Source organism: Canis lupus, chromosome 7, assembly GCF_011100685.1.
Source record: "Canis lupus familiaris isolate Mischka breed German Shepherd chromosome 7, alternate assembly UU_Cfam_GSD_1.0, whole genome shotgun sequence".
Lineage (NCBI taxonomy): Eukaryota > Metazoa > Chordata > Mammalia > Carnivora > Canidae > Canis > Canis lupus.
The window spans coordinates 28,595,380-28,621,854 of record NC_049228.1 but is presented as its reverse complement, the minus strand read 5'-3'; the positions used below and the strand labels follow the sequence as shown (position 1 = coordinate 28,621,854).

At 33.2% G+C, this 26,475-nt stretch overlaps 1 protein-coding gene across 5 annotated transcripts in view; it reads right to left on the bottom strand.

Moving 5' to 3' along the window:
* KIFAP3 (kinesin associated protein 3) overlaps nucleotides 1-26,475 on the bottom strand; it is a 157,558-nt gene that overhangs the window by 40,019 nt on the left and 91,064 nt on the right. For all 5 annotated transcript variants that reach the window (XM_038542576.1, XM_038542579.1, XM_038542577.1 and 2 more), the window contains 6 exons: nucleotides 21,410-21,518; nucleotides 20,011-20,123; nucleotides 19,330-19,495; nucleotides 18,595-18,720; nucleotides 14,779-14,877; nucleotides 9,097-9,182 (listed from right to left, as the gene is read on the bottom strand). In XM_038542576.1, the coding sequence (XP_038398504.1) occupies nucleotides 9,097-9,182; nucleotides 14,779-14,877; nucleotides 18,595-18,720; nucleotides 19,330-19,495; nucleotides 20,011-20,123; nucleotides 21,410-21,518 (699 nt within the window). The remainder of the gene's footprint in view (nucleotides 1-9,096; nucleotides 9,183-14,778; nucleotides 14,878-18,594; nucleotides 18,721-19,329; nucleotides 19,496-20,010; nucleotides 20,124-21,409; nucleotides 21,519-26,475) is intronic.

Genomic DNA, 26,475 nt, shown 5'->3' with positions numbered 1-26,475 from the left:
ACACACAAGGCTTAGTTTTTAAAAAGAGACTCTCTATCCACAGACTATCTATCCATTTGACAGAAGCCCAAACACACAAACCAAAAATATCCGTGAGCATCCATCGCTAACTTTTGACACTAAAGCTTGTTTTGTGAGTGTCTTAGGGAAGCTGATTTCCAAAGCAGTGAGTTAACACAGACCTAGAACTAAATGTAATTAGACTACCTTTATGCAACCTGAATTCCTTTAAGGTTTTTACCACATTTTTAAAATCAGTTTATAACCAAGTAAACTTATAGAACCAAGGCAAATCTTAACATTGTAAGTCCAAAAATAATAGTAACAATGATGGCAGACTGTAATGTCATTTTACTAAAAACAATTTTATTCTAATTTTTAAGTTTTTGTACTATAAAACGATAGGTTTTTCTATGACTAACATAATGATTAATGTGTGCAATACTGTTTACAGGATAACAATGAAAGCACTATGACTTGCTTAGCTCTTCAAAAAACAACAGTTTGTTCCTCAGAAAATAGTAGACAAAATATGTTATTCTATATCAAACTGTGGGATCATTTAGGATATAAAAAATTATGTTTTGCAGATGATATAAAGATTACAGATTCCTACTATAATGAATCTACTACAATGACAAGAGGAGTTTTCATGAGAGGTAATCTTATGAAGTATGATTTAATAAGTATGTGTGGTTTTTTGTTATAAATCATAGCAAAGAAAATGGCCAAAAACCTTGACCAACCAGTATCAAAGCCTTAAAGTTTCAAGCAGTTATATATAATGTGACTTTTTGAAAATATTTATAATCATAAAACTATTTCAGTATTGAAAGCTGAAAATTATAGAAAAAAATATCCATACCTTTACCTAGCTAGAATAATAAGTATTGTATATATCCTATTAGTTTGCAATGACTTTCTTAATTCTAATAGCAAATGCTAACTTTAGAAAATATTTTAAAATACATATTTTTAAAATTTAGAAGCTAAGTATGAAACATTTTTAATATATTGTACTTGTGCCATAAAAGTTTGCTCTAAGTTGTGATAATACAGCTTTAAGTATATGAATGTTTCCCAAATACAGCATTTTGGAATGAAGCATGTTATGAGGAATACAATACTGGTTTAAATAACTGGCTTCTCCTTTTCCTTAATAGTAAACATTAGCGAAAATCAAATGAGATAGTACTGGTTCACTAAGCAATGCTGGCTTTTGATCTTTATGTTTTTGAAAATCAAATATTTTAGCTTATGGCTGTTGAGAGTCTATTCAGTGTTAAACTGAAAGGCTAGGATAGTAGTCCTAAGAGTTTTAGATTTTGGGAAAATTTCAAAGACAAATTTTGGGAAATGATGTTAAACTGAATCAACTGCCACCTACTATTTACTGTCTTAGAAAAGAAAGACTATTTTAATACTAAAAATGTTGAGAGATAATCTCAAAATGAAGATCTATTCTCCCAATATAAAACATGTTAATAATTTTAACATCTGCAACTCTTCCCCAGCCCTGGTCTCTCCCTATGTGTGCTCCTTTCCGTTGACCTTCTCCCACTTTTTTCTTTTTTTCCTTTCTCTTCCATTTTAGTGAAGACCACTAAAAGCTTTATCATGCTCCAACGGATCAGCACTCCAGAAGACATAGCTTCAACAATCTCCTGTATTTATCCTCCATGAGCATAGTTTATTAGCCATGGCAGAGGCAGTTCTGTTGTATCTCAGAGTCTGAATTTATAGGTATTAATGATATTATGGTAAGGTATAATTCAAAGAACCTTAAATTTGGAGTTAGGAGGCTTGGGTTCTGTGTCTAGCTCTGATATTAATAGAAGTAAGCAACCTTCTACAGGTATTTTAATATCTTTTGGTCTCAGATTCTTCCTTTCTAAAATGAAACAAATCTAAGATTTACTGAAGTTCTAACATCCTATAAACAAAAATCTATGATTAATACCATTATTTCATAAAACTGTTGAAACAATTATCCTCCAAAATTGAAGAATATTGTCTGAGTTTATCTTAAAAAATTAAATAGCAACTCCAAAATGAATATCCAGTATCAAAAATTTACTAAACTCAACATATACCAGTTAAAATCTGTTCTCTCTAAAATCCCTCTCCCATAAATTTCTCCTTCTCTCTTAACACCCTCTCCCTCCATTGTCAGGAAATTCAGGGATGGTATAGCTCAATCACAGCCAAGATACATCATAAGAATTTATCAAGCCATTGTGGAAATACTCCAGGAATATAGTTGTTTTTTCTTCATTTTTGAGATGCTTCTTTTTACAAAAAGGGTACCCTGATACCCTTGCTTTGAGACTCAAATTTGACTTGTATTTAAAAGTACACATGCTTTTTTACTTTCTTCTCTTCTCAGCTCCTGACATGATCTTAGGCACTCAGTTTCCATAAAAACTAAAGTGTCATGAAAGACTTATGGTTTGATTTTAAATGGAATGTACCATCCTTTTTGAAGTCCAACATCATTTTGTTTACTACTTAACCACAGAAACATTGTGAAGCCTTAACCAGCCTATTATCAGAGCCTGTTCACTATCAGAAAAACTCTTTGTAACTGGCTTCCGTCACACCTTGTATCTGATTAACACACTATAGGATAACATAGAGCTACATAGATCTGCTTTGTGTTCTAACATAACTGATGGAAAACAGATTTTCCTTTCTCCTTTAATGTGACAGCCCCTAATTGAGAATGTAATATGGTTTATTTAATACACTTCTTCATACTAAATTAAAGCAGATCCAGAGTAATTTAGTTGCTCATTAAGGTTAAGGTAATAGCTGCTAAAAAGATGCCTTTTTATGTCTTAGAGAACATTTATTCTGATGATAGGTACAGGATAAGTAGATATAGATATGTACACATAATTAAACACACACACATAACGGAGTTGTTGACTTTTATGGGATAGTACTATTTCTCAACAGTACTATCCCAAGTTTTGTTCTGTAGTCATGACTATGACATTTTCTAACCAGATCTCAAATATAATCATCTCTTTAACCCCTGTTTAAAGTGCTGAGGAAGCTCATCTGTGCAGTATCATTTCAAATATCATGTCCAATAGGGCCACAAAGTTAGATAGAACTAAGTGAATTTATTTAAGAAATCATGATTTTTATCTTTCGTACTATGCTTGAGTTCTTTTGAATCCAACTATTGTCAATTAAAAAATAAGCAACATGCATAGAACTAGCAAGGAATACATATACATTCACATACATATGATCACATTCATATCATATATATATATATTCTATATTTTAACAAGCTAGAAGAATATCCTAAATTTATGCCTTTCAGAGGTTTATATATCAAAAGGAATTCCAGAAGATGGCTAACCAAATTCATCTCACTAAACCCAATTTGATTGTATACAATTGAGAAAAATCTAACTTATAAGTCTGAGCAATGAAAATTGGTACAAAGACTATAAAACAAGCAAGAACCAACACCACCTGCTCTGGAAAGAACACCTAAGTAGTTTTCTGTCAACAACTCATTTGTCTCTGCTCTGTACCTGTGTCCAACCTGTAAGCCAATTAAAACTGACTGCCATCTATCCATTTTACCCAATCCCCACCCATTTCCTGCTTTTGAGAGCCTGTCCTGAAATAATCTGAGTTCTAATGTTAACCCTAATCTAATCTTATGAAAGTTTCTCTATAACTTCCCTTTCCAAGATGTTATAACACGTCTTTTTTTTTTTTTTTCTTAATAAGACATCTTTTTAAAGTGCTTCCCCTTGCAGGCAATATTAATGCACTTCTGTAGGACATAGGCTTGCCTGGTAATTTTTGTGGGGACCATATCAGTTGATGTCTTATAGGTTATAGTGAACTTACTTTGGTTTATCTCTTTTCAAAATACCAGTCTTATTAAATATAATTTTGACTATCCAGGAATAAAGATAGCACCTTGTTTTCCAAGTTTAAAATATTAAACCTAGGTAGTAATTCCAAGTTACTAAAATATACACAATCTTCCCATGATCACAATTAGACTTAATTAAAAAAAAAAAAGCCACCATTCACAATCTCAGGGACACAAACCTGTGTTAGTATCAAATCACATGGGCCTGTGGCTGGTTAGAAAGATGACAGACATCACTCTTTTACCAGAGAACCTAGATACATCCCTCTTCCCATAAATACCTTATAGACACAATGTGCCATTAGTATATAACATCTATTGATAGGGCCATATAATAGTACTGTTCCTGGAAGGTAAGTTGATGTCTAGATGACAGTATCCTGGTGTTCTCTAGAGTTTATAATGTAAACTTTTGTATTCTAGGGACCTTGTGTTTTGTTATTCCCAGTGTCTTACTGTTTTGACAAAGTATATCTTTAATAAACATGTATTAAATGTTTTACAACTAAGAAAGGTCAGGGGAGGAATTTATTTACCAACTGGGGAAGAATTTATGAGGTTATCAAATACTTCATACAAAGTTGAAGAAGTACTGAGGATAAAAATCTAATTGGGTTTTTAGAAGCTCTCTATGATTAAAGGATTCTGTTCTTCCCTTCAGGATTCCCCAGGCTTGAAAAATAGATAATGATCAACTGCCATATATACATACATTATCTATCTATCTATCTATCTATCTATCTATCTATCTATCTATCTATCTATCTTTCTATAGATATATATGTAGATATATATATCCCCTTAGAAGACTAAGAAGATAAGCTCCTCTCTCCTTGTCTCCCCACTTCTCTCTGCACCTACTTCAATCTCTGCCTCCAAAAGCTACATGGAAGGCCTAGTCAGACAGATGACAACTTGCTGATAAGCCCACAGAGAAATCACCAAACATAATCCTCCTAGGGTACAAAAAGTACCGCCACCACACATACTAAGGGCTTGGGCCCAAATACATTAAACAAATCACCACTAATGTATCATTTCCATAATTTTGGGGATAAATTCTTTACTGCAGAAGGCATATTTCCGTAAGGCTTGTATTGAATAAATATAGCATATAGAATAATAAGAAATTTTTATTCAAATTCATTTGCTTTCTTTAATTGCCTTAAACTACAAATATTCTCATTAGCTCTTTTTAAAAAATTTAAAAATTATTATAGTATATACTCATGCTGAGAATAGTAGGATATCAAAGCCCAAAGGTAAAAAGAATCTTAAGAGATCATCCACTCCCACTCTAGGAAGGTTTCTAACTATTTCAGAAAGTTGGTTATTTAGTTATTACTAATGCTAACTGGACAGAGGCTTCACATTCTCCCTTGACAGCTTATTTCTAGTGTTTCATCATCTTTGCTGCGTCTAATCAAAATTTCTCCTGTTTCGAATTAAGTCAATTTCCTCTTGTTTTACTCTTGAAAAAGATTTGGGACAAGCAAATAGCACCCTGAGTCATGATCAGTAATAGAGTCTGAGCTCAAAGAACCAGACTGGCAGCTATATCCCAAGTGAACCTGAGAGGCTGTCATTTTACTGATGCATTAAAAAGGCCCACTCCTCAAATTTCTTCCAAATAAGGAGGCCTAGCAAGGAGTATAACTCTGTTCTGAGGTTAGCTGATAAATTGAGTCCAAATTAAAATAAGTCACCACAGATTCAGAATATGGGTAATATGGGTAATTTTCTATACTAGAAAAGGCAGATTCCTGTTTACCACACTGTCCTAATTAAGGCCTTTCAGTTAATTACCCTACTTAGAATTGCCCTGATCTAGAGTTTTAAAATGCTAAATTCAGTCATTTTGCAGAAAAATATTAAGGTAAACTCTGAATAGTAATATGTCTGGCCAAAATAATACTCTAAATAACTTTCCATAGTTAAAATCCAAACAGTGAACAGATTATCTTCCAATACCATTTAAAACATTTAAATGAACAGAAAATAAAGTAATAATTAACTGTGCCAAGTAAAGAAAATGTTGGTCCAGATATGGAATCAACATATAAACTTCTTAACAAGATCTGAGTTTTGGTCTAGTTTGAACAAAACAGAGAGTGACCATCATGTGGTAGATGCTTCATATTTTCTCTAACCTTAATAACTCTCTAATGCTCAGATACATCATTGTAAACCAAATCTTCAAAAAGTTATAAGTGGTCTGTGGTTATTTAGCAGGTGAGAGAACTAGAATCAGTGTTATTTTAGATGCAATACTCCATTAAACCAAGTTGCCACATCAGAGAGACCAAAAGTTGAATATAAGATTAGAACCCCTACCCAAGTGAGAAAGGGAGAAAAAGTTTTGGGAAGAAGCTGCTTCCAGTGGTGCAGCTCCTTACTATCAATCTAAAACTGAACCAGGGCCTGACTCCCATAAGTGTATAACAGCAGAAAGGTAAAGAAACATTCTTCCAGCAGAATATGGGATGGATGTTTCTAGCCCTTCTATCGCTGTAGATCCACTTCTTTCCTCTAAAAAACTGAGCTATGAATATGACTCAGTTGAGTAGCACAACAGGACTTTTAAATTACATAATTCACACAGTAATATCTTTATATTTTCTATTTAGTAAGTTTATTATTTCTAAATATCTTTTCAGATTAAAGTTTTCTAACGTGTGAAATGAAACAATCCAAAATTACTTGGCATCATATCAAGTACTTACTTTAAGTCTCATGTAGAGAGTCAGAGAGAGATTAAGTGAACCTTCAGATTACTTGTTCAGATTTCTTTTTATACTAAGTCAAGTGATCAGATAGCATCTTAGGGAGACATATAGAGCTAGCTGATATATCACCAGTTTCATTTTGCCGATTACTCTTCTTTGAAGACCGTATCAACAAGATTCTTTGTAAACATAATAACCTAAATAATTTTCCTTATTTACATTATAACTGATCAGGATTTATAAATTCCTTTAAGGATGGTAAGAGAAACAAAGTAAAATGAGTATTAAAAATGCTCATTGGATTTAGAAAAACGAAGGTCAAGGTGACTTTAGTGAGCACCATATCAGTGTAATAATGGAGGCAGAAGCCAGAATTAGTATGGGTGAAAGGAGGATGAGAGGAAGTACAGAAATGAAGAAAGTATATGTAGACATTTTTTTTCAAAACACTGGTTCTAGAGAGAAAGAGAGAACTAGGACAGCCATCTAGAAAAAAAAAGGTAGACACATGGGGAAAATTCCTGTTTAAAATGAGACTGTAGCCCAGAGATTAAAAATAATTGGGAATAACATTTTTTGTACCTTATATTCATATTGTATACTAAATATTTTTATAATAATAAGCTGGCATTTTAGAACTAGTACTAATTTACATTCTAAACCCAACATGCCTAATGTGTAAATCTAAACATTACTGCCTTCCACCTACCTTTTCTCAAACAAGAAGGTAATTTTAAAAGTATGCTAAAGGCAATCCATAACAAACTGACATCTTTTTTCCTTTCCTCATCGCTTAAGGTAAGATAATCATAAATAGAACTTTAATAAGTCTTTAATTCTTATACTATATATACTTTATATACAAAACTGACATTAATCATCTACTAGGAAATAGGATTTGAGGGGCACCCGGGTTGCTCAGTGGTTAAGCATCAGACTCTTCATTTCAGCTCAGGTTGCGAACTCAAGATCCTGGGATCCAGCCCTGTGTCAGGCTCTATGCTCAGCAGGGAGTCTGCTTGGGATTCTCTCTCCTTCTGCCCCTCTCCCCTATACTCTCTCAAAAATAAATAAATCTTAAAAAAATAGAATATGAGACATGAAATTATTCTCTACAAGAAATAAACATTCTATTTACAAACCCCGTGACCAGGGGCCTACATGTATGAAACATCTTACTGGAGCAAGAATTTAATACGTAAAATTTCCTTGTTTTAATTTAGAGATCAAAGCTAAAATGACAATGTACTCATTTACTTTAAAACCTGTAATGATAGGGGTACCTGGGTGGTTCAGGGGGTTGAGTGTCAGACTCTTGATTTCTGCTCAGGTCATGGTCTCAGGGTTGTGAGATCAAGACCTGAATTAGAGCCTGCTTAGGATTCTCACTCCCCCTCTCCCACCTCACGTGCATGCTAAGGTAAAAAAAAAAAAAAAAAAAGTTTAAACTAGTATGATATGCTCAGATTCAAAGCAGATCATGTCAATTAAGATCAATTTCTGAAATAAAATGCAGGAAATTGATAGGAAGGTACCTAATACTGATTGTCAGATTTCATAATGAAATCATTAGCACAAATGCCAACTTAGAGAATTTGTAATAAAGTTGTTAACTGATTCTTTAAAATGTTATTATGATCCTTTAAAAAGCATGCTAAAATCTGAAAACTACTGAATAGGCTATATTCAAGAAGCATTTTACAGAATGAGCCAAAATAAAAAGTATAAATCCAGTTCAAAGAAGGAAGCAATCAAGTTGTGTGCAGCACTATATGCCATAGGTGAAAAAAACATTTAAAGTAATCTAGTATATGGCATGGCACCATATGTCTGATGCATGGTCCAAGTCTAGGCAGAAGACTGTGGTGGGCAACATGAGCATAACTTCCGAAAAAACTATACACAGAAAGCAAGTTTCTATTTCAGGACTCAGATTACCCTTCTGATTATATTCCTTCAGTTATATATTCTTTAAAAAGTTCTACAGTCATGAATAACATGACTTTTGTATGTTTCATCATTTCAAAGCAACTTACAAAACAAGTGCATGGATATGACAAAATCAAATTGAAAAAATAATTGCTATAACATGACTTATTAAAAAAGCTTAATAGCCAAATTGCAAAATTGAGTGTATCAAGTTTTGGTAGAAATTATCATCAAACTCCAGTCCCTATGCAATAATTTCTCTGAAAAACAAATGATTCTGAGATTACATGCAGACCAAACCTTAAACTCCGAATATGTATAAAACCGCTTTAAGGAGCCTAAAGTTAAAAAGTTGAAAGTCAAAGATCTTAATGTTTAAAGAATTAATGAATTTAGTATCACTGTATTTTCAGAGATTTATCAAAATATAAGTTTGCATTTACATGAAATGCAGAGTTCTAAACAGATGTATCAAGTCTTCTTTTTTCTCAAATGAAGACCACTATTATACTTTGCATAAGAAGCAAAATTACTTACCGCTATAATATCTAATGTATTATCACAGACTTTTCGGATTTCATTATTTTTATCATGCATCAGATCTATGAGATATGCTGGGGCCTCTGAATAAAAGTGGTTAAAGATACAAACTATATTTGAGATTGAGGCTATTTAAGCATATTAGAAAATCCCACATTTCTCCAAATTAAAATTCTGCCTTGAAATCTAACTTCAAATTTTAAAGTAGAATCATTAATAAAAGATGACCAGAAACATTTAACATTTAACTTGTTTAAAAGATAGGGAAAACAGAAATAAGAAAGAAAGAAAAATAAATAAAAATGGGTAAGGAAAGGGAGACCGAACATGAGAGACTCCTAACTCTGGGAAACGAACAAGGGGTGGTGGAAAGGGAGGTAGGCAGGGGGTGGGGGTGACTGGGTGACGGGCACTGAGGGGGGAACTTGATGGGATGAGCACTGGGTGTTATTCTATATATTGGCAAATTGAACACCAATAAACAATAAATTTATAAAAATAAATGGGTAAGGAAAACAGAGCCAGTAAATCTCAGTACAAGGTCCTAATTTTTGAAAACATGAAAATAACTGAAGAGGGAGCTCTAGAGCTGCACAGCTATAAAGCTTTTTTGATCAAGCTGGCCCACCAAGTTCAGGAAAATTAATTTCACATAAAAATAGCAACAGAAAAGAATCACAAATGCTATGTACAGTTATTATGAGAAAGACATTTTCATATATAAAATGGAAGCTGTACCCTTCCAAGTTGTATTTCTTTTTGAAATACAAGAATTTAAGAAAACAATAGAATATGTGTAAAAGAACAATATAATAAATTAGTAAACTCAAAGAAATAAAATAATTCATGAAAGAACCAAAAATAAAAGTAAAAATTATTTCAAATATATAAGAACTAAATTTATAGTAATACATGAGTAAACAAAAACAACAGATAAAACTGTAAGAGAAATGAAAGGCAAAAGGAAGAAAATTTGTAAAATTTAAAAATAAAAAGAGAAAATATTAGAAAATGGCAAATATTAAAGATAGGCAAAGAAGATCCAACATAATAGAGATTCCAAAGAAGATAAAAAAAAAGCAATAAAACAGAACAAATACTAAAAACTGTAATTTAAGAGAACTTCCCTGAAATTAGGTGGGGAAAAAAGAGAACTACATATCGAAAGATCACATTTGATACTTGGAAAAATCAAGCAAGTATTGTCAACATCTAATAAAACAACTTGGCTTAAAAAAAAAGACATTCCTCTGATGTTACTGGCAAAAAGATCAAGTCATTCATTTTTAAAGGAAAAAAAGTAAATTGTCATCAGACTTTATGACAGATACCTATAATTAGCAGACTACAGACTTCACAGTGGCATCAACTCAGGCAAGAAAACAGTGGAAAAATATCTTTCAATTGCTGAGAAAATAACTAGCAATCTAAAATTCTATATTCTGCTAACTTATTATTAAAGAAAAGATGCTAGTTATTTTCAGATAGATATATATTTTATTATTCATAGATATCCAATTAGCAGTATAAGAATATAATTATGAAAGAAAATCAACACAGAGAAATAGAGAAATGGAATTCAAGAAAAAATAGTAAACAAGGGAGTAGGTCAATATATTATAATCTTAAATAAGCACCTGTTCTTAAAAGGCAATAACTGAAATAATTCATTTTAAAATGTCAGGAAAATGTTCTAGAAATGAGGTTAAATTATTATGCTGGATAGCAAGTGACTGGAAGATTAGACTTACAAGTAGAAGGACACAGTCCTTTAAAATCAGAGAGAGTACTTGTATTGAAATTTGGGTTTAACTCCGGAAAAGAAATTGAATAGATAAATACGTAGGGGAAAGGGAAGAATAAAGAAAAGTCATCAAGAAACCTCAATGAATCTACTAAAAAAGGCAGTGAAGAAAAATTTATCTCCAATACAGTCAGTCTTGGTTAAAATTGTATTTGAAACAGAAGTCACAGGTTTCTACCAAGAAACTTTAGCACATGTGTACAAGCAAATGACATTCTTTGTAGCACTGATTGTAATGACGAAATAATTTTTACAAGGTTTTTTTTTTTTTTTTTTTTTTTTTTACCAAGTTTTAAAGCAGTAGCAAAGACGAGCTTAGCCCACATCTTCTATGCATCAGTGCTACTTACTATTTTTAATGGGGGAAGAAAAGGATATATTTAAAATACAGAAAAAAATACAGAATGATATATTCTCAGAGAGAGTCCTAAAAGGACCAAGTCAAATTTAGCTTCTTTTTCATTTTGCAATTTTGGGGGTTGTATGAAAATTAATTAATTTCATTCTGTTAAAAATTATATCAAATAACGATCAAATTCCCTAAATTTAAAAAAAGGAAAAAAGAAATAGCTTATTGCCTAATAAATCTCTATTTAAAAATTTTAAGTATATCAGTCACACCAAGAATCACAGAAAATGCTTAAAATTATGGCAAAATATTTTAACCATCATTTATAATTATGTGACAAAAAATAACAAGATATACTTAAATGTCATTGACATCAACAAAAATCTTGGATTTTGAACACCAAACACTGGGCAAAAACACTTTAGCAATCTTTATCCAATCTTAAGGCATGGATGGAAGCATCAGGTCTAAGTGGAATTCCTTGATGCTTTTCTAAAAATTTTAAATCAGCAGATTTTTTTTTATCTCCCAACCCCTCCATTATCAACATTATATTATTCAAAATAACTATTTAAAAAGTACTCACTTCAGATCCAATGGCTTAACAAAAATTGAACTTGGAAGAAAATAAAGTTACACTGAGAAGAAAAATCAAATGGAAGTTGTCTTAATACTGTGAACTTTGATATTAAATGTACTGAGAGTACATTTTAAACAGACCAGGGTAGAGACACTTATTCACTTATGCACACTTTCTCACTATATACTACCACCTGATTGGTACTAAAAATATTTCATTCTTCTTTAGTCCTCAGAAAAACACCTATGAGATGACAATGTAAACAAAAGTTGTCTTTCAAAGAAGTCACCTAGGGAAGCTACGCTTTCACATTAATGTTTTCTAACATGTGTTTCTTACAGAGACACTCAACTCAGAAAAGCATATTAAAGTTTCTGAGAAGACCCTATAGCAAGAAAACCTGTTTAATTCAATGTTTTCCCAATTCATTTATCACAGAATCTTTTTTCATTAAACAATGATTAATAAAAAGATGCTCCATGGAACACCCTGGGGAAAATGAATTCATTCCAATGACATTAACACTGCTCAAAAGAATGTATTGAAATTTATTTTCCTGAGAGAGTCAGTTTATAAGCCACATTTAAAAAATATTGCTTTGTCATAAAAGAAGCTCTCTCTAATGTAGCTGTTAAGGCAAACAGTATTTGCATTTTGACAGCCCATATCAAAATGAGTATTTCTCAGACTTGTTATTCTTCAGACTTGAATCATGGGAGATTTTATATGGCCTCAGAATTTAATCTTGTCCTCAAAAGCAAGGCAATTTCCTCCAAAGATGATACTTAAAGCATGTGTCATAGGGTTTGAATGTAACATTGAAGGATTTGCAAAATGTTTTGAACTATGGCCCAGATCATTTAAAACAAAAACAAGGGCAGTCCAGGTGGCTCAGCAGTTTAGCACCGCCTTTGGCCCAGGGTGTGATCCTGGAGACCTGGGATCGAGTCCCACATTGAGGTCCCTGCAGGGAGCCTGCTTCTCCCTCTGCCTGTGTGTCTCTGCCTTTCTCTCTCTGTGTGTCTCTCATGAGTAAATAAATAAAATCTTAAAAACAAAACAAAAAAACGTTTTCCAAGGTATTAATTTAAAAGGGCATTAACCATTAGCTCATGTGTTCACTGACCAAACAAGTACTAACCACATGCCATGTACTGTGTAAGTTTTGATGATAAAGGTGAGGAAGACAAAGCTGGTCCTTGAGCTTGAAGAGCCCAAAATCTTTTGGTAAAAACAGGCATACAAATACACAATTTAAAGGTCTTTATTGAAGGTGAAAATAAATTATTTCTACTGGGAAGGAGGGAGGCTTAACTGCATTAGAAAGGCTTAACTGAGAAGATAGGTTATAAATCTGCCTTTGATGAGCTGGAGATTATTAGGGAAAGAGACAAATGTATTTGAGGCTGCTAAGGCACACAAAGAGGCAATAAGATGCATCCTGTCTGATATGATGAAAAATTTTGGTATGCTAAGAAAAAACTGTGTATTGCAGAATTAAAGGGGGAATTTTGGCTGTTTCCTTCTTTTTATAAATTTATTTTTTATTGGTGTTAAATTTGCCAACATATAGAATAATACCCAGTGCTCATCCCATCAAGTGCCCACCTCAGTGCCCGTTACCCAGTCACCCCCACCCCCGCCCACCTCCCCTTCCACCATCTTTAGTTCGTTTCAAAGGGGGAATTTTGGGAAAAAACGGTCAAATTAAATTTAGATTTTTCACATGGGTAATGAACAATTTTACCAGTGGAGTTCAAAAGTAGATTTTTTTTTTTTGCACACAAACAAGCAGGCCACCACAATAATACACACACAGACACAGACACACACACACACACATTCAGCTTAGATATCACTTCCACTGTCAGCATTTCATGACATCCCCAGATTTGGTTATATATTCTCTCCTATGCCCAATGCACATACCTTCATGACATTAATACACTGAATTATAATTTTATATTTCTTATTCACTTGTCTCTCTCTCCAATTAGATTATAAACTCCTTGAGTACAGGGATTGACTTTTTATATATATAGCACTCAAAAGAATATCTGTTAGATGATTAGAACTTGACAAATGTTTGTATTATGAATGACTGATTAGGTGTAGTACAAGAGACAGGCACAGAATGTTCAGTTATGAGACTGGGTAGATGGTACTTTTATTATCCACTATGAATATAGAAGATAGACTGTTCAAGGTAGGGTACTGACATTATCGAGTATCCCTTCGAATGTAATAATGATAAACTATCACTTACTAAGACTACGTATCTCTGCTGGAAACACCTATAGGCACTGCAAGTCCATTAGTACTCACAACAATCATATAAGGCAAGAAGTATTCTTTTCATTAATATTATGGCCATTTTATAGATGCAAGATTTTTATGCTCAAGGGAGGTTAGATAACTTATCCAAAGTCCTGCAGCTTTTAAATGGCAAAAGGTAAGTTACAATTCAGACTATATGATTATAATGCTCTATGGATAGGTAGAAGACATCCAGATGGCAGATAGCAACAAATGCCTGGAACACAGAGAGAAATTTTGAAGATATTAAGTACCTAGCATATAGTTGGTAGCTGAGGTCTTGGGAACAGATGTATTTTCCCATGTAGAGTGAATAATGGTAAGACTGAAATAGTACTAAGGATGGTCCTAAGAACATCTGATATTTAAGTTAATAGAGAAGAAAGTTCTTACATGTTTGTTAAGTTCTTAGGAATCACAGCCTGACAAGTTAATAGAATTGTTTGCAAGATTTTACATATATACTCATTTGGGGTCAACAACTTCCATGAAAAATACATTGCCTTCTAAAATTATTTTGAAGTTTGATATTTCCTACATTATTTGAATATATGCTAGGAAAAATACCTAAAATGCATCTTTTCTGAGAATGTGAAATATCATTATCTATTGTAAACATTAAAAGGATACGTGTTTCCTTGATTATGACATCTCTTGTGGCTTGGTGGAAAACCATCTGGTAGAAGACGTAAATTATCTGACACACAAATTCATCATCTTCTTGTTGAGCTGAAAGGAAGCAGAAAACTTCAAATGAAAGAATACTATAGTTATATATAAAACTGAAAAACATTGACTGGAATAGTGGAGAATGAAAAAACCAAAAGTGACAGGAGACAGGTAAAGACAACCAGTTTACATTATTTACAGTACATGGGTGGCATATACCATTTTTATCTTTATTCAGTTATTTTTTAAAAATTCCATGATGATGACCATTGAGGAAACTTCTAACATATTTTCAAAAGTTTTAGTAGTTTTGGTTACTGTTCAATTAAGTAGGTTGTCACTCTGAAATATAAATATAAAAAATAATATTTTGAAAAAGAGAAATTATATCAGCTCTGAGTTTAAACCAGACTACTTGGGGATCCCTGGGTGGCGCAGTGGTTTAGCGCTTGCCTTTGGCCCAGGGCGCGATCCTGGAGACCCAGGATCGAATCCCACGTCGGGCTCCCGGTGCATGGAGCCTGCTTCTCCCTCTGCCTATGTCTCTGCCTCTCTCTCTCTCTCTCTCTCTCACTGTGTGCCTATCATAAATAAATAAAATTAAATTAAATAAAAAAAAATAAACCAGACTACTTGACATTGTCTCAAAAGATCAGGTTGTATTTAGGAAGAAGAACTGAAGGAGGAGACTGGTTTAAGAACATTGTAACAGTGCTTTTCTGTAACTCTCACTCTGTTCTGCCAACAGACATAAAGAAACTATTAAATTAACTTCCATGTCCCTAATGTGAAATGGCAACACTTACTAACACTTATTTTTTGGGTTTTGTCAATCATAGGATTTTTAAAAACTATTCTAATTTGTGAAATAAATCTGGTTCTATATTTTGTATAATATTGACTTCAAATGAGAAAAAAAGTTCCTAAAAAAAATTGCACCTTCTAAATTCTAAGTTTTTGGTAGAAAAACTATTATGAAGAGGTATTATTCTTGAATAATGTTAATAAAATTAAATTTTACCTATTGTCATGAAATAATAAATTATTTGATCAAATTTTGATCAAATTTTTATAACAGTAAAAATAATGTTATATAATCACAAGGCTAATTAACAAATGTTTAATATTATACAAAGAATAGTTTAACAGAGGGATGCCCAGGTGGCTCAGCAGTTGAGCATCTGTCTTCGGCCCAGGGAATGATCCTGGAGTCTCAGGATCGAGTCCCACATTGGGCTCCCTGCATGGAGTCTGCTTCTCTCTCTACCTATGCCTCTGCCTCTCTCTGTGTGTATCTCTCATGAATAAATAAATAAAATCTTAAAAAAAAAAGTTTAACAGAATAACTTATGTCCACCGATTAATATGTAATGAAAAAGCAAATACTTATAGAAATCTAATTTTTAGGTACTGGTCATGAAATTTGATTTACTAACAGTTTTTTGTCAATTTTTGGAAATAGTTCAATGATACCTGTTGATACAGATTTATAGGTCAACAGAGCATCTAACTAGCATGTAGAATAAATTGTGGGCCCCTGAAAGTCCAAAGGATTTCCTCCACCCACTTGCTAATGTACCATTCTCCCAGAATACTTGGGCTAAAATTCTATTACTCTCATGGTATACAGTGTTCCCTCACTTAACCCTAAGGATTTTAATCTTGAAATATATTTCTTTATTTTATCATTGTAGTATAGTTGATATATGCTCTATTTATTTCAGGTGTATAGCAGTGACTCAACAATTCTATCTGTAACTCAATGCTCACCACAATAAGTGTAGTCCCCATGTATCTCTATACATTATTACAATATTATTGACTATATTCCCAGAAATCCATGCATTTCTTAAAAAGAGAAGTATATAGCCTCTGCTTATGATAACCTCATGGCAGAGAACATACAAACATAGTAAAACATTGTGAACTGGCTCTGTCAACTTGCTTTATACATATGTTAGCTCTGTGGAACAGCAATTCAGGAAGACAAGCCATTTGTTTCAACTTTTTCCAACTCATCATAAAATCCTCATTCTCAATCTGCCAACTACATTGCTATCACGTATACCTCCCAACTACCTCTCCTTTAATTATTTTTAATCTGAAAACTCCTGGCTATGAGAAGGGTAAACCAAGGTAAATATCTTATACTATATGTAGGAACACTTCCAATATGGAGGTATTATCTCTAGATGACTTATTAAAATGCATTATGTTAAAGAATTTACAAATCAAATTTTTAAAATTCAAAACAGAGAAATGGGCCAAAATACTTAAAGGAGTACTTAACTTTATTAGCCCTAACTAACTGGCCAATAAATACAAACAGGTACTCAATTATTAGTCATTAGGGAAATGCAAATTAAAAACACTACTCTGTAGGCTACAATTAAAGAGACCAATAATGTCCAGATACAGTGGTGATGTAGAAGGACTGGAACTTTTTGCACATTGCTGGTGGGACTGAAAATTGGCACAACTACCTTGAAAAACATATTGGCACTATTCACTAAAGGCAAACATATGCAGACTCTACAATCCAACAATTCTAATCCTAGGCATATGTTTAATAGGAATGAATACATACATATATTCACCAAATGAAAGGTTTAAGAATGTTCAAGGAGCATTATTTATAATAGCTCTTTGCCTATCAAAAAACCAAAAAAAACCCAGGGCGCCTGGGTGGCTCAGTGGTTAAGCATCTGCCTTTGGCTCAGGTTGTGATCCCAGGGTCCTGGGATCGAGTTCCTCATCGGGCTCCCTGCAGAAAGCCTGCTTCTCCCTCTGTCTTAAGTCTGTGCCTCTCTCTCTCTGTGTCTCTCATGAATAAATAATAAAATCTTTAACAATAAATCAATCAATCAATCAATCAATCAATCCCTAACCCAAATGTGAGACTAATCTGGAGACAGGTCTATAAGGAAGTAATTAAGGTCAAATGAGGTCATAAGGGTGGAGTCCTGACCTAATAGGATAAGTATCCCTATAAGAAGAGATACCAGAGTGTTGTGCTTGTGCTTAAGTTCACTTGTTTGTACTCTCTGCCCTGTGGGGATGTGATGACACATTAAGAAAGTGGCCTTCTGGAAGCCAGGAAAAAAGGCTCCATGAGAAACCAAACTGGCTGATACTTTGATCTTGAACTTTTCAGCCTCCGCCTGGTTCTCTATGAGAAAATAGACATTTTTTGGTTTAGGCCACCCAACCTACGGTATTTTGTTATGGTAGCCTAAGTACACTAACACAAAGTTCTAGAGAACTTGATGCTAACAGAGTAACATTAGATCCAGATAGATTTTGTATGCAATGTGGAAAATAATGAATCCTGGCCCCTCAATAACAATATAAAAGTCAGAGAAAAACTCTATCCAGGCCTGTAACTGTACTGTAACTATAGCCACTAAGGCTAATTAAATTAAAATTAAATACAAAATTCAGATTCTCATTCCCAAGAGTCCCATTTCAAGTACTCAACAGCCACATGCATGGACAGAGAAAATAGAGAACATTTTCTTCATTACAGAAAGTTCAGAGGACAATACTAGACTTAGGAAGGAATAGGATGCTTAGGATGAGCTTCCAAATGAAGCTTGAAATCAAGATATCAAAAAAAGCGTTTGCACAAGATAGGCAATCTGATTCAATCAACACAAAGCTCAACAGAAGAAAAGCTAGAATATTAGTATTTCATGATTACAGATCTTTTATATTTTAAACTATAAACTAATATTCTGCTTATATATTACATAAAAATAAAGATAAATTATAATTTACCATTTAGCAATTCAATAAGTGCAGGGATTATTCCAGATTTGGCTAGCAATGCAGCACAAGAGTCATCCATAGATACTGTTCCAATCATTATAACCACTTCTAAAACAAGGTCATCTTCTGCAGCACCTAGTAAAGTCAAAACCACAGAAAGTTTTCTTTGAATTTTCCTGATCCAAATCCATTTATATTACCAAAACTTTAATGCACAGAAAAGATGCTGTAAGCTATTAAAACAGTTCTTCATTCTTACTTAACATGCTTATAAATCTGTCCTTTTTTCCACATTTCTAAGCTCAGTGAAGGCAGTTCATAGTGGTGGAGGAGGACAGAAGAGAAGTGAAAATATGTCTCTGAAAATATAAATGAATGACAATGTAAACACAGAAAACAGAAGTCTCATTTGAATGGCTCAAAGAACTTTTGGTGTGCGTGTGTATGCATTTTTATAGAGAAATGGTATTCGGTAATTTTAATAAGACATAATAAAAAATTAGCAGGATAGGGAAGGGAAACTAATATTAAGAAAACATATTGCTGGAATAAGAGTACATACACATAAGAGGAGACCTAGTGACCATCTTTCTAGAAAGAAACTAGAACTAGAGCTGAAACTCAAGGTGTGGGAAGAAAATGTGTTACCCAATATTAGTCACAAAATACTGCTCTGACAACCTTATTCACATCAGAAAGGAATAACTTAATGATTATGCAAAAAGGGGAATACTTTGCACAGACCTGGTTTTAGTTTATCCTTGAGGTATGGAACTAACTTGTACTCCTTAAGAACCAATTCCCAGTCTAAGTCTGGAATGGTCAAATTTGCAAGGGTTCCCAAACATTCAATCACAAATTCCTCTTCCTCATCATTAGAGATCTGGGCTGCAAGGTCTCCAACATAATCCTAAATGAAACAGAAATTTAATACAAATTTAAAATATGATTTCTGAAGAACCAATCTGATAATGTAAACCATAAGAAGAAAAAAATAAGTATCAAATATGATTCTCTTTGTTTTAATAATCTTTAACCAAATTGCTATAGGAGCCATTGATTTAAAGTTTATTTTTTAGTAATCTCTATACCCAACATGGGGTTCTAACTCACAGCTCTGAGATCAAGAGTCACATGCTTTTCCAACTGAGCCAGCCAGATACCCCAGAAGCCACTGGTTTAAAAGGCAATAAAATTGGCATGAGGATGGAAGGGTTAGGGGTAGGGATCATTGAACAAAAACAACTTTAAAACTTAGGTTGGGATTTCTAGAAGCTAAACTTACAAGGAAGTTAATAACAAAAGAACCAACTTGGGTCATGAGTTAATATTTGGTAAGAGCTGTTATAGTTTTATTTCCAAATGTAGCACTTTAAAGCTTGAATTCTCAGGCTACTATTAGACAAAAAGAAATAAACTACTTACAATAAATAAATTTTTAGTTGGCCCATCATGCTGGGAAATGTTCCTAATCATTTTCATCAGCAATGGATCCTTGAACTTCAGAGCTCTTTTCATGAGCATTTTCAGACCATTTCCTACAAAAAAAAAAACAGAAAACTCTTCCAATAGAATTAAAGTTCATTTAAGTTTAATGATTTTTTGTTGTTGTCTATAGTTCTCAAAAAAATACCCATTTACACTTGGTAAAATGCATGAATATGAAGTGTACAAAGATTAATTTCGATAAATTTATGCCTGTGGGTAATTCATACCCATGTATAACAGGTTAATTTCGAGAAATCTATGCCCCTGTATAATTCATACCCATATTAAGGTATAGAATATTTCCATCCACTCCAGAAAATGCCCCTTTCTCAATTTTCTTCCCCAAATGTGAACACTTTTCCTTTTTCTCTTCCTCCTCTTGTTTTCCTTCTCTTTCTTCTTTTCAAACATAGATTAGTTTTACCTGTCCTAGAATTTCACATAAATAGAATTACATAGTATGTGCTCTTCTGTGTATGGAATAGGCATGACAAATTTTAAAAATGAAAATACTTTTTGACCCAAAAAAGTTGTACTTCTAGGAATTTATCCTAAGAAAATAAAAATTGAAATTTGAAAAGTTTCAGAGAAAGGAAAATTACTGCAGCATGGTTTATTATAGAAAAGAAGTGGCAACAAACTAAATATCCAAAATAGCTGATTAAATACTAGAAAATCCCTTCATGGATTATTTTGCAGCTATTAGCAATTATGTCTTATAAAAGTATTTAATCACATGGAATGAGATTCAAGGTATTACTAACTTAAAAAAAAAAGGTCACCATATATAGATAGAAAAATTCCATTTTAGTTTAAAAATATACAGAAGCATTGCACCAAAATTTTACCTATCATAACTCTGGATAGCATGAGTAAAGATTTTAATTTTTTCCTATTGCTCATTTGTCCTTTTTTTCTTTAAGACAAAAATATATACTTTTCAAATAAAAAACTATGGAGCAGACTCTGAAATATCATAAATCATGAAAAGCTATATGTAGGTATTATAGAAACAAATACCTAATAACAATCTGTAACAGATTGTTCTGCAAATAGAAAGTTTTGTTTCAACTAGAAATGTTTTTAAAAATCAAATATCAATTAAGGACAACTAAACCCTGGTTTATAAAATGTTACTAAAGGGTGTTTCTACTCACAATATAAGAGTATTTATTCTGAATCAATTTGACCTTTAAGGATTAGAGCTATAATTTTAAAACTACTTAAAAATAGGATCTATGTAGCTACTATAATTCTTACTTCCTAATCATTTATTTTCTATCATTTGCCAGTTGCTGTATGATAAAAGCTATCTCTGGAGCTCAAAGACACTAACCTTCACAGATAAGCTGTACATTCCTTTTGTTAGCAGCAAGATTAATGCAGAAAGAAATGAGTTCCAAGTCAATTCGTTCATCTGAACACTCAAATAGCATCTTCATTAACTAGCAAAAAGCAGAGGAAATGTTTTATTCAAAAAAACAAAAACACCAGGAGTATTTTATTACAATGTATTATCTTAGATTATATGTTGAGAATAATATAATACAATTATATTTCAACACACAGAAGTGGTAGGCTGTCACTACTGCCTAACTAAATGAATAAATGGTTAATGAACTACGAGATGCTCGGTATTAAATACAAACTACCAAGTACAGTAGAGAATACAAAAGGAATATTAGATGCAGCCTTAGCATTTAAGGAATTTAAAATATTGTGTAGAAATAGAGCATTCTGAGTAAAGAAAATAGCTTGTACACAGGTTACAAGGTAAGGAAAAACAGAAGGCAAGCATGCTTGCAGTGAGTGAAACTGTGTTCAGAGATAAGAAAATAAAAGCCAGATCATGCAGGATCTTGAAGTATATGTTAAAGATGTGGAGCTTCATTATAAGGATAATGGAAAGCCATTAAAGGCTTCTATATAAGTAAAAAGTCAGGATAAGATTTGTATTTCAAAATGATCTGGCTCATGTGGAAAACAGACTAAAACAGAATATGTGGAAAAACCATCTAAGAGGCTAGAAGAAAATCCAGGTAAGATGATGACTACTTATGCTAGGTGGGGCTGTAGGGATAGAGATAAAAGGCTGGATTAGATAAATATTAGGAACAAGAATCAAAATGGGATTTAATAACTGACTAGATGTTGGGGTTACGGGAAAGGGAGGATCAAAGATTGACTACCTGGTTTCTGCACTGAGCAACAACATGGATGGTGGTGCTAACACTTACCAAACAAGAGAAACTATAGTAAACCTTAAAGGGAAGATAGTTTTAGATATGTTGAGTTTAATAGGCTGCCTATGTGACAGTCTGCTGCAGATAGTAAAAGTAATAAATGCAAACCTGAATTTAAAAGAAATGTTTGCATTGGATATTTAGGAATTGTCATATATGGTTGATGCCTGAAGTTGTAGGCTGGATCCAATCATATGGGCATTGGTATAAAATGAGAAAAGAACTCTATTAAAAAGAGAAAGAAAAGGTGGGTCTGAAAAGCAGCAAACAGAAAAGTAGACATCTAAGAAAAGGCAAGCTACTGAAGCCATCCATCAGTAATCTAGATTTGTCATAATGAGATAGTTGCTATAATAAAGGAGAAATGAACAAACTTTATGCTGTAGTTTTGAGAAGCTAGTCTTCTATTATTGGTAAATCAGATTAACTAGTGTACATTATGGAAAAACATTTTTCTCTAAGTCAAATTGCTAATACATAGGGAAGTCAATCCTACAACTTATCACCTAAGCATTTCTTAGGTCTTGTCTCAGAGCAATACCTTTTTAGATGAACTTGACTTTATGAATCCAGCACAATGCCTTATATATAGTAAGTGAATAATAACCATTTGTTGACTGGTAAGACCCTATTCTGTTAAATCTTGTTTAACTATTCTCTATGTTAGTTTCAGATAACTTTTAAGTTTCAAAAGGATGTATATAACACACAATAATCAATTGTATTTCTATGTGCTAGCAATGAACTGGAAACCAAAAATAAAAACACAGATCCAGAGGGCCTGGGTGGTACAGTCGGTTAAATGTCTGACTCTTGCTCTCAGCTGAGGCACTGATCTCAGGGTCATGATATCGGGCCCTACCTCAAGCTCTGTGCTCAGCTCAGAGTCTTCTAGAGTTTCTCTCTCCTTCCCTCCTTATTTCTTAAAAAAATAAAAACATAGATCTACCTACAATTGCTCAAAAGAATTATACTTAGGTAGGTATAATCCTAACAAAATTATACTTTTTTATATATACTATATGCTGAAAATTATAAAATACTATAGCAGGTGAATAGTTGGCAATGTATTATGCCTTTTTCCAGAGAGCAACTCTTTAACCACAAATGTTGCTACAAATGGAATTTTATATAAAAAATCATTAACCCTCAATAATATTACAGAATAAATATATTCTATGGCAAAATTAAAATAATCTTAATCTATTAGATACACATTTAACTAATTTTGCTACCTATTTATTAACTATCGATTAAAAGTAAATTATTAAGTAATAAAAATGTAGGTGACAATCCTCTAATTAATGTTATTAATTTCTATAGATATCTTCCAGACTTGTATTTATGCAAGAAATTTCTTTACAATAACAAAAATCTCTTATTTCATCAAAGCAAAATATCTGTTGTTATTGACTTGAAATCAGTCTTGTAGCTATGAAAATTGCCCTTACAGATGGGGTTAGAGGTGATCTGTTTAGAAGCTGAGGGGTTTTGTTTTTGGTAATTTTCATGTTAAATCTTGTTGTAAAGTAATCAGGAGCTAGATTTTTAAAAAATAATGCAGTTTGAAATCTTATCCAAATATCACCCCCCCCCCCTGCCACCACCACCATATCAAGAGAAATTAGGACTAAATGTGACTGAAATGTATCATGATATAGAATTAGTTTTTCATAATAGGAAAGGGAAACACTTCAATTTTAATTAAAGCATTCACATTTTAAATAGTTTTGTTCAAACTCCATGCACAACATTATGTCTCTAATTTGGTTGCTACCCATGGCACTTCAAAAGTAAGTGTAATTGCTGACAACTAGGAAATATTAAAACTAGATTTGTTCTGTTTTAACTATGTCCATTGTCATCTTTTACTAATCTAACAGGAAAGCACTAAAAGGGCTTCAGCCTGTGCAATGAAGAGGCAATAGTGTTCAATCAGACAAGTCCCATATTGAGTATCAGATACCAAAGACCCATGACTGAAATCACTGTGTCTAGACTCTCTGGCACCTGACTTCACTTATTTACCAGTGACCAGAGGCCAACCCCCACAGCTCTCTGTATTCACATACACCTCTACTGCCCCCATCCCCCTACCCAAACATCTTTGAATGATTATGGCAGAACTTTGCATGCCTCAGGAATCTCTTCTGACTGGCTACTCCCTAACTCTGCTGTTTGAAGTGATGCTCTGGTTTCTGAACTTCAGCAGATAATGGCAGGCAGGAGCAAAGGGGGCTGTCAGAAAGGACGTTTACCAGCATTCAGCTAAAAAGAAGCATGTAGATCAAAGAGGGGCCAAATAGGACAACTGTGGTGGAAAACATGTGGATCACTATGATTCTTACATACTGTTCTGGGGTAAAATATTAAATAACACCATGACATCATTACCTAAACATGTACTTTGATTGGCCATTCTAATACCAATAAATATTTTTAAAAGCATCTGGATGGCATTTACACCTATTTAAACAAAACGTGCATCTTAGAGGTCTAAATAACAATGAACTGTTAATGTGTGCTTTTAACTATTATTACAATACAACTATTAACTCCTGGTTATCCCCAAGTTTGCTTACCTGTAACAATTCACCCACTGAGACCATTAAGATCATATATAAAGTCAGACTTGCCCTGGACCCCAAATTTTGCAGAATGGTGATGGGGAAAAAATTAGAATATAATGGATAATTAGAGGCACTAAAGTACAAAAGAAAAGCAATATAATACTGGGAGAGATTATGAGGTATATTGAACATATAATCACTTACTCTGAGTTTTAAATAATTTATAGATATATCTTATAAAACACATATAAGAAAGGTAGTATTTAAACTGGACTATGAATGGATCCAAAATAAAGTGAATCATTTGATATTTTACTAACAGTACCTTGCTTTTGTATGGTGTTTTATGGTTTATAAAGCTCCTTTACATAAATGCCTAATGTAATAATTAAAGAATAATTTTTTGTCATTGAAATGAATATGGATAACTACTGAACCATAACTTTCAAAGTTATTTTATTGATTTGACAGTCCTTACTAAACAAAATTTAAGGTGCATAATTTCAAAGATAACCAAGTACTAAATTAACTCTAAGATCCCAAATATCAGATACAGCTTTATTTAAGAAGTAGGTCCAACAATTGCTGTCACAAAGAGTTTGGGTTATTTTTTAAGATCTTTTATTTTTTTAAAGGTTTATTTATTTATTTTAGAGAAAGACCAAGAGAGAACAAGAAAGCATAAGCAGGGAGAAAGGCAGAGAGAGGGAAAGAGGAAGAGGGAGAGCGAACAAGCGAGAGAGAGAGAGAGAGAGAGAGAGAGAGAGAGAGAATCCTCAAGTATACTCACTGCTGAGTCTGGTAGCCTGAGGTGGGGCTCAATTCCAGGACCCTGAGATCATGACCTGAGTTGAAACCAACAGGAGTCCCAAGATTTCATTTTTAAGTTATCTCCACACCCATTGTGGGGCTTGAACTCACAACCCTGAGATCAAGAGTCACACACCTACTGATTGAGCCAGCTGGTGTCTCAACAAATATTTTAAAGCTTTACTACTTTTAAAAATATTAATTTGAGTAGGAAAGGGGTATCTTTTTAACTTGAGAAGGAAGCTTGGAAATTGCAATTTAATCTCAGATTTCCTTTCTGCAATTCTGTTATTCTATAAAGAATTTGGCACTGGGTGGCAATCAAGTCATGTCAAGTTTTCCCTAAATACGTCAAAACTGAGCCCTATCAAGTACAAGTTATAGGATGGATAGCATTTTAGGACCAAATATATTAAAAAATATCATTTGGTTTCTCAAAATATGGCCTCATACTAAAAAGCTTCAGGATGTTTATGATGTAATTTGGTAACATCACCTCACTATTCCTATAAGGGTTTAATTTTTATAAAAAAATAAGAGAGAATGTTGGGATCCCTGGGTGGCGCCTGCCTTTGGCCCAGGGCACGATCCTTTGGCCCAGGGCGCGATCCCCTACCCGGGATCGAATCCCACGTAGGGCTCCCGGTGCATGGAGCCTGCTTCTCCCTCTGCCTGTGTCTCTGCCTCTCTCTCCCTCTCTCTGTGTGAATATCATAAATAAATAAAAAAAATTAAAAAAAAAAAGAGAATGTTGGAGATTTTATTCATGAAATGTAGTT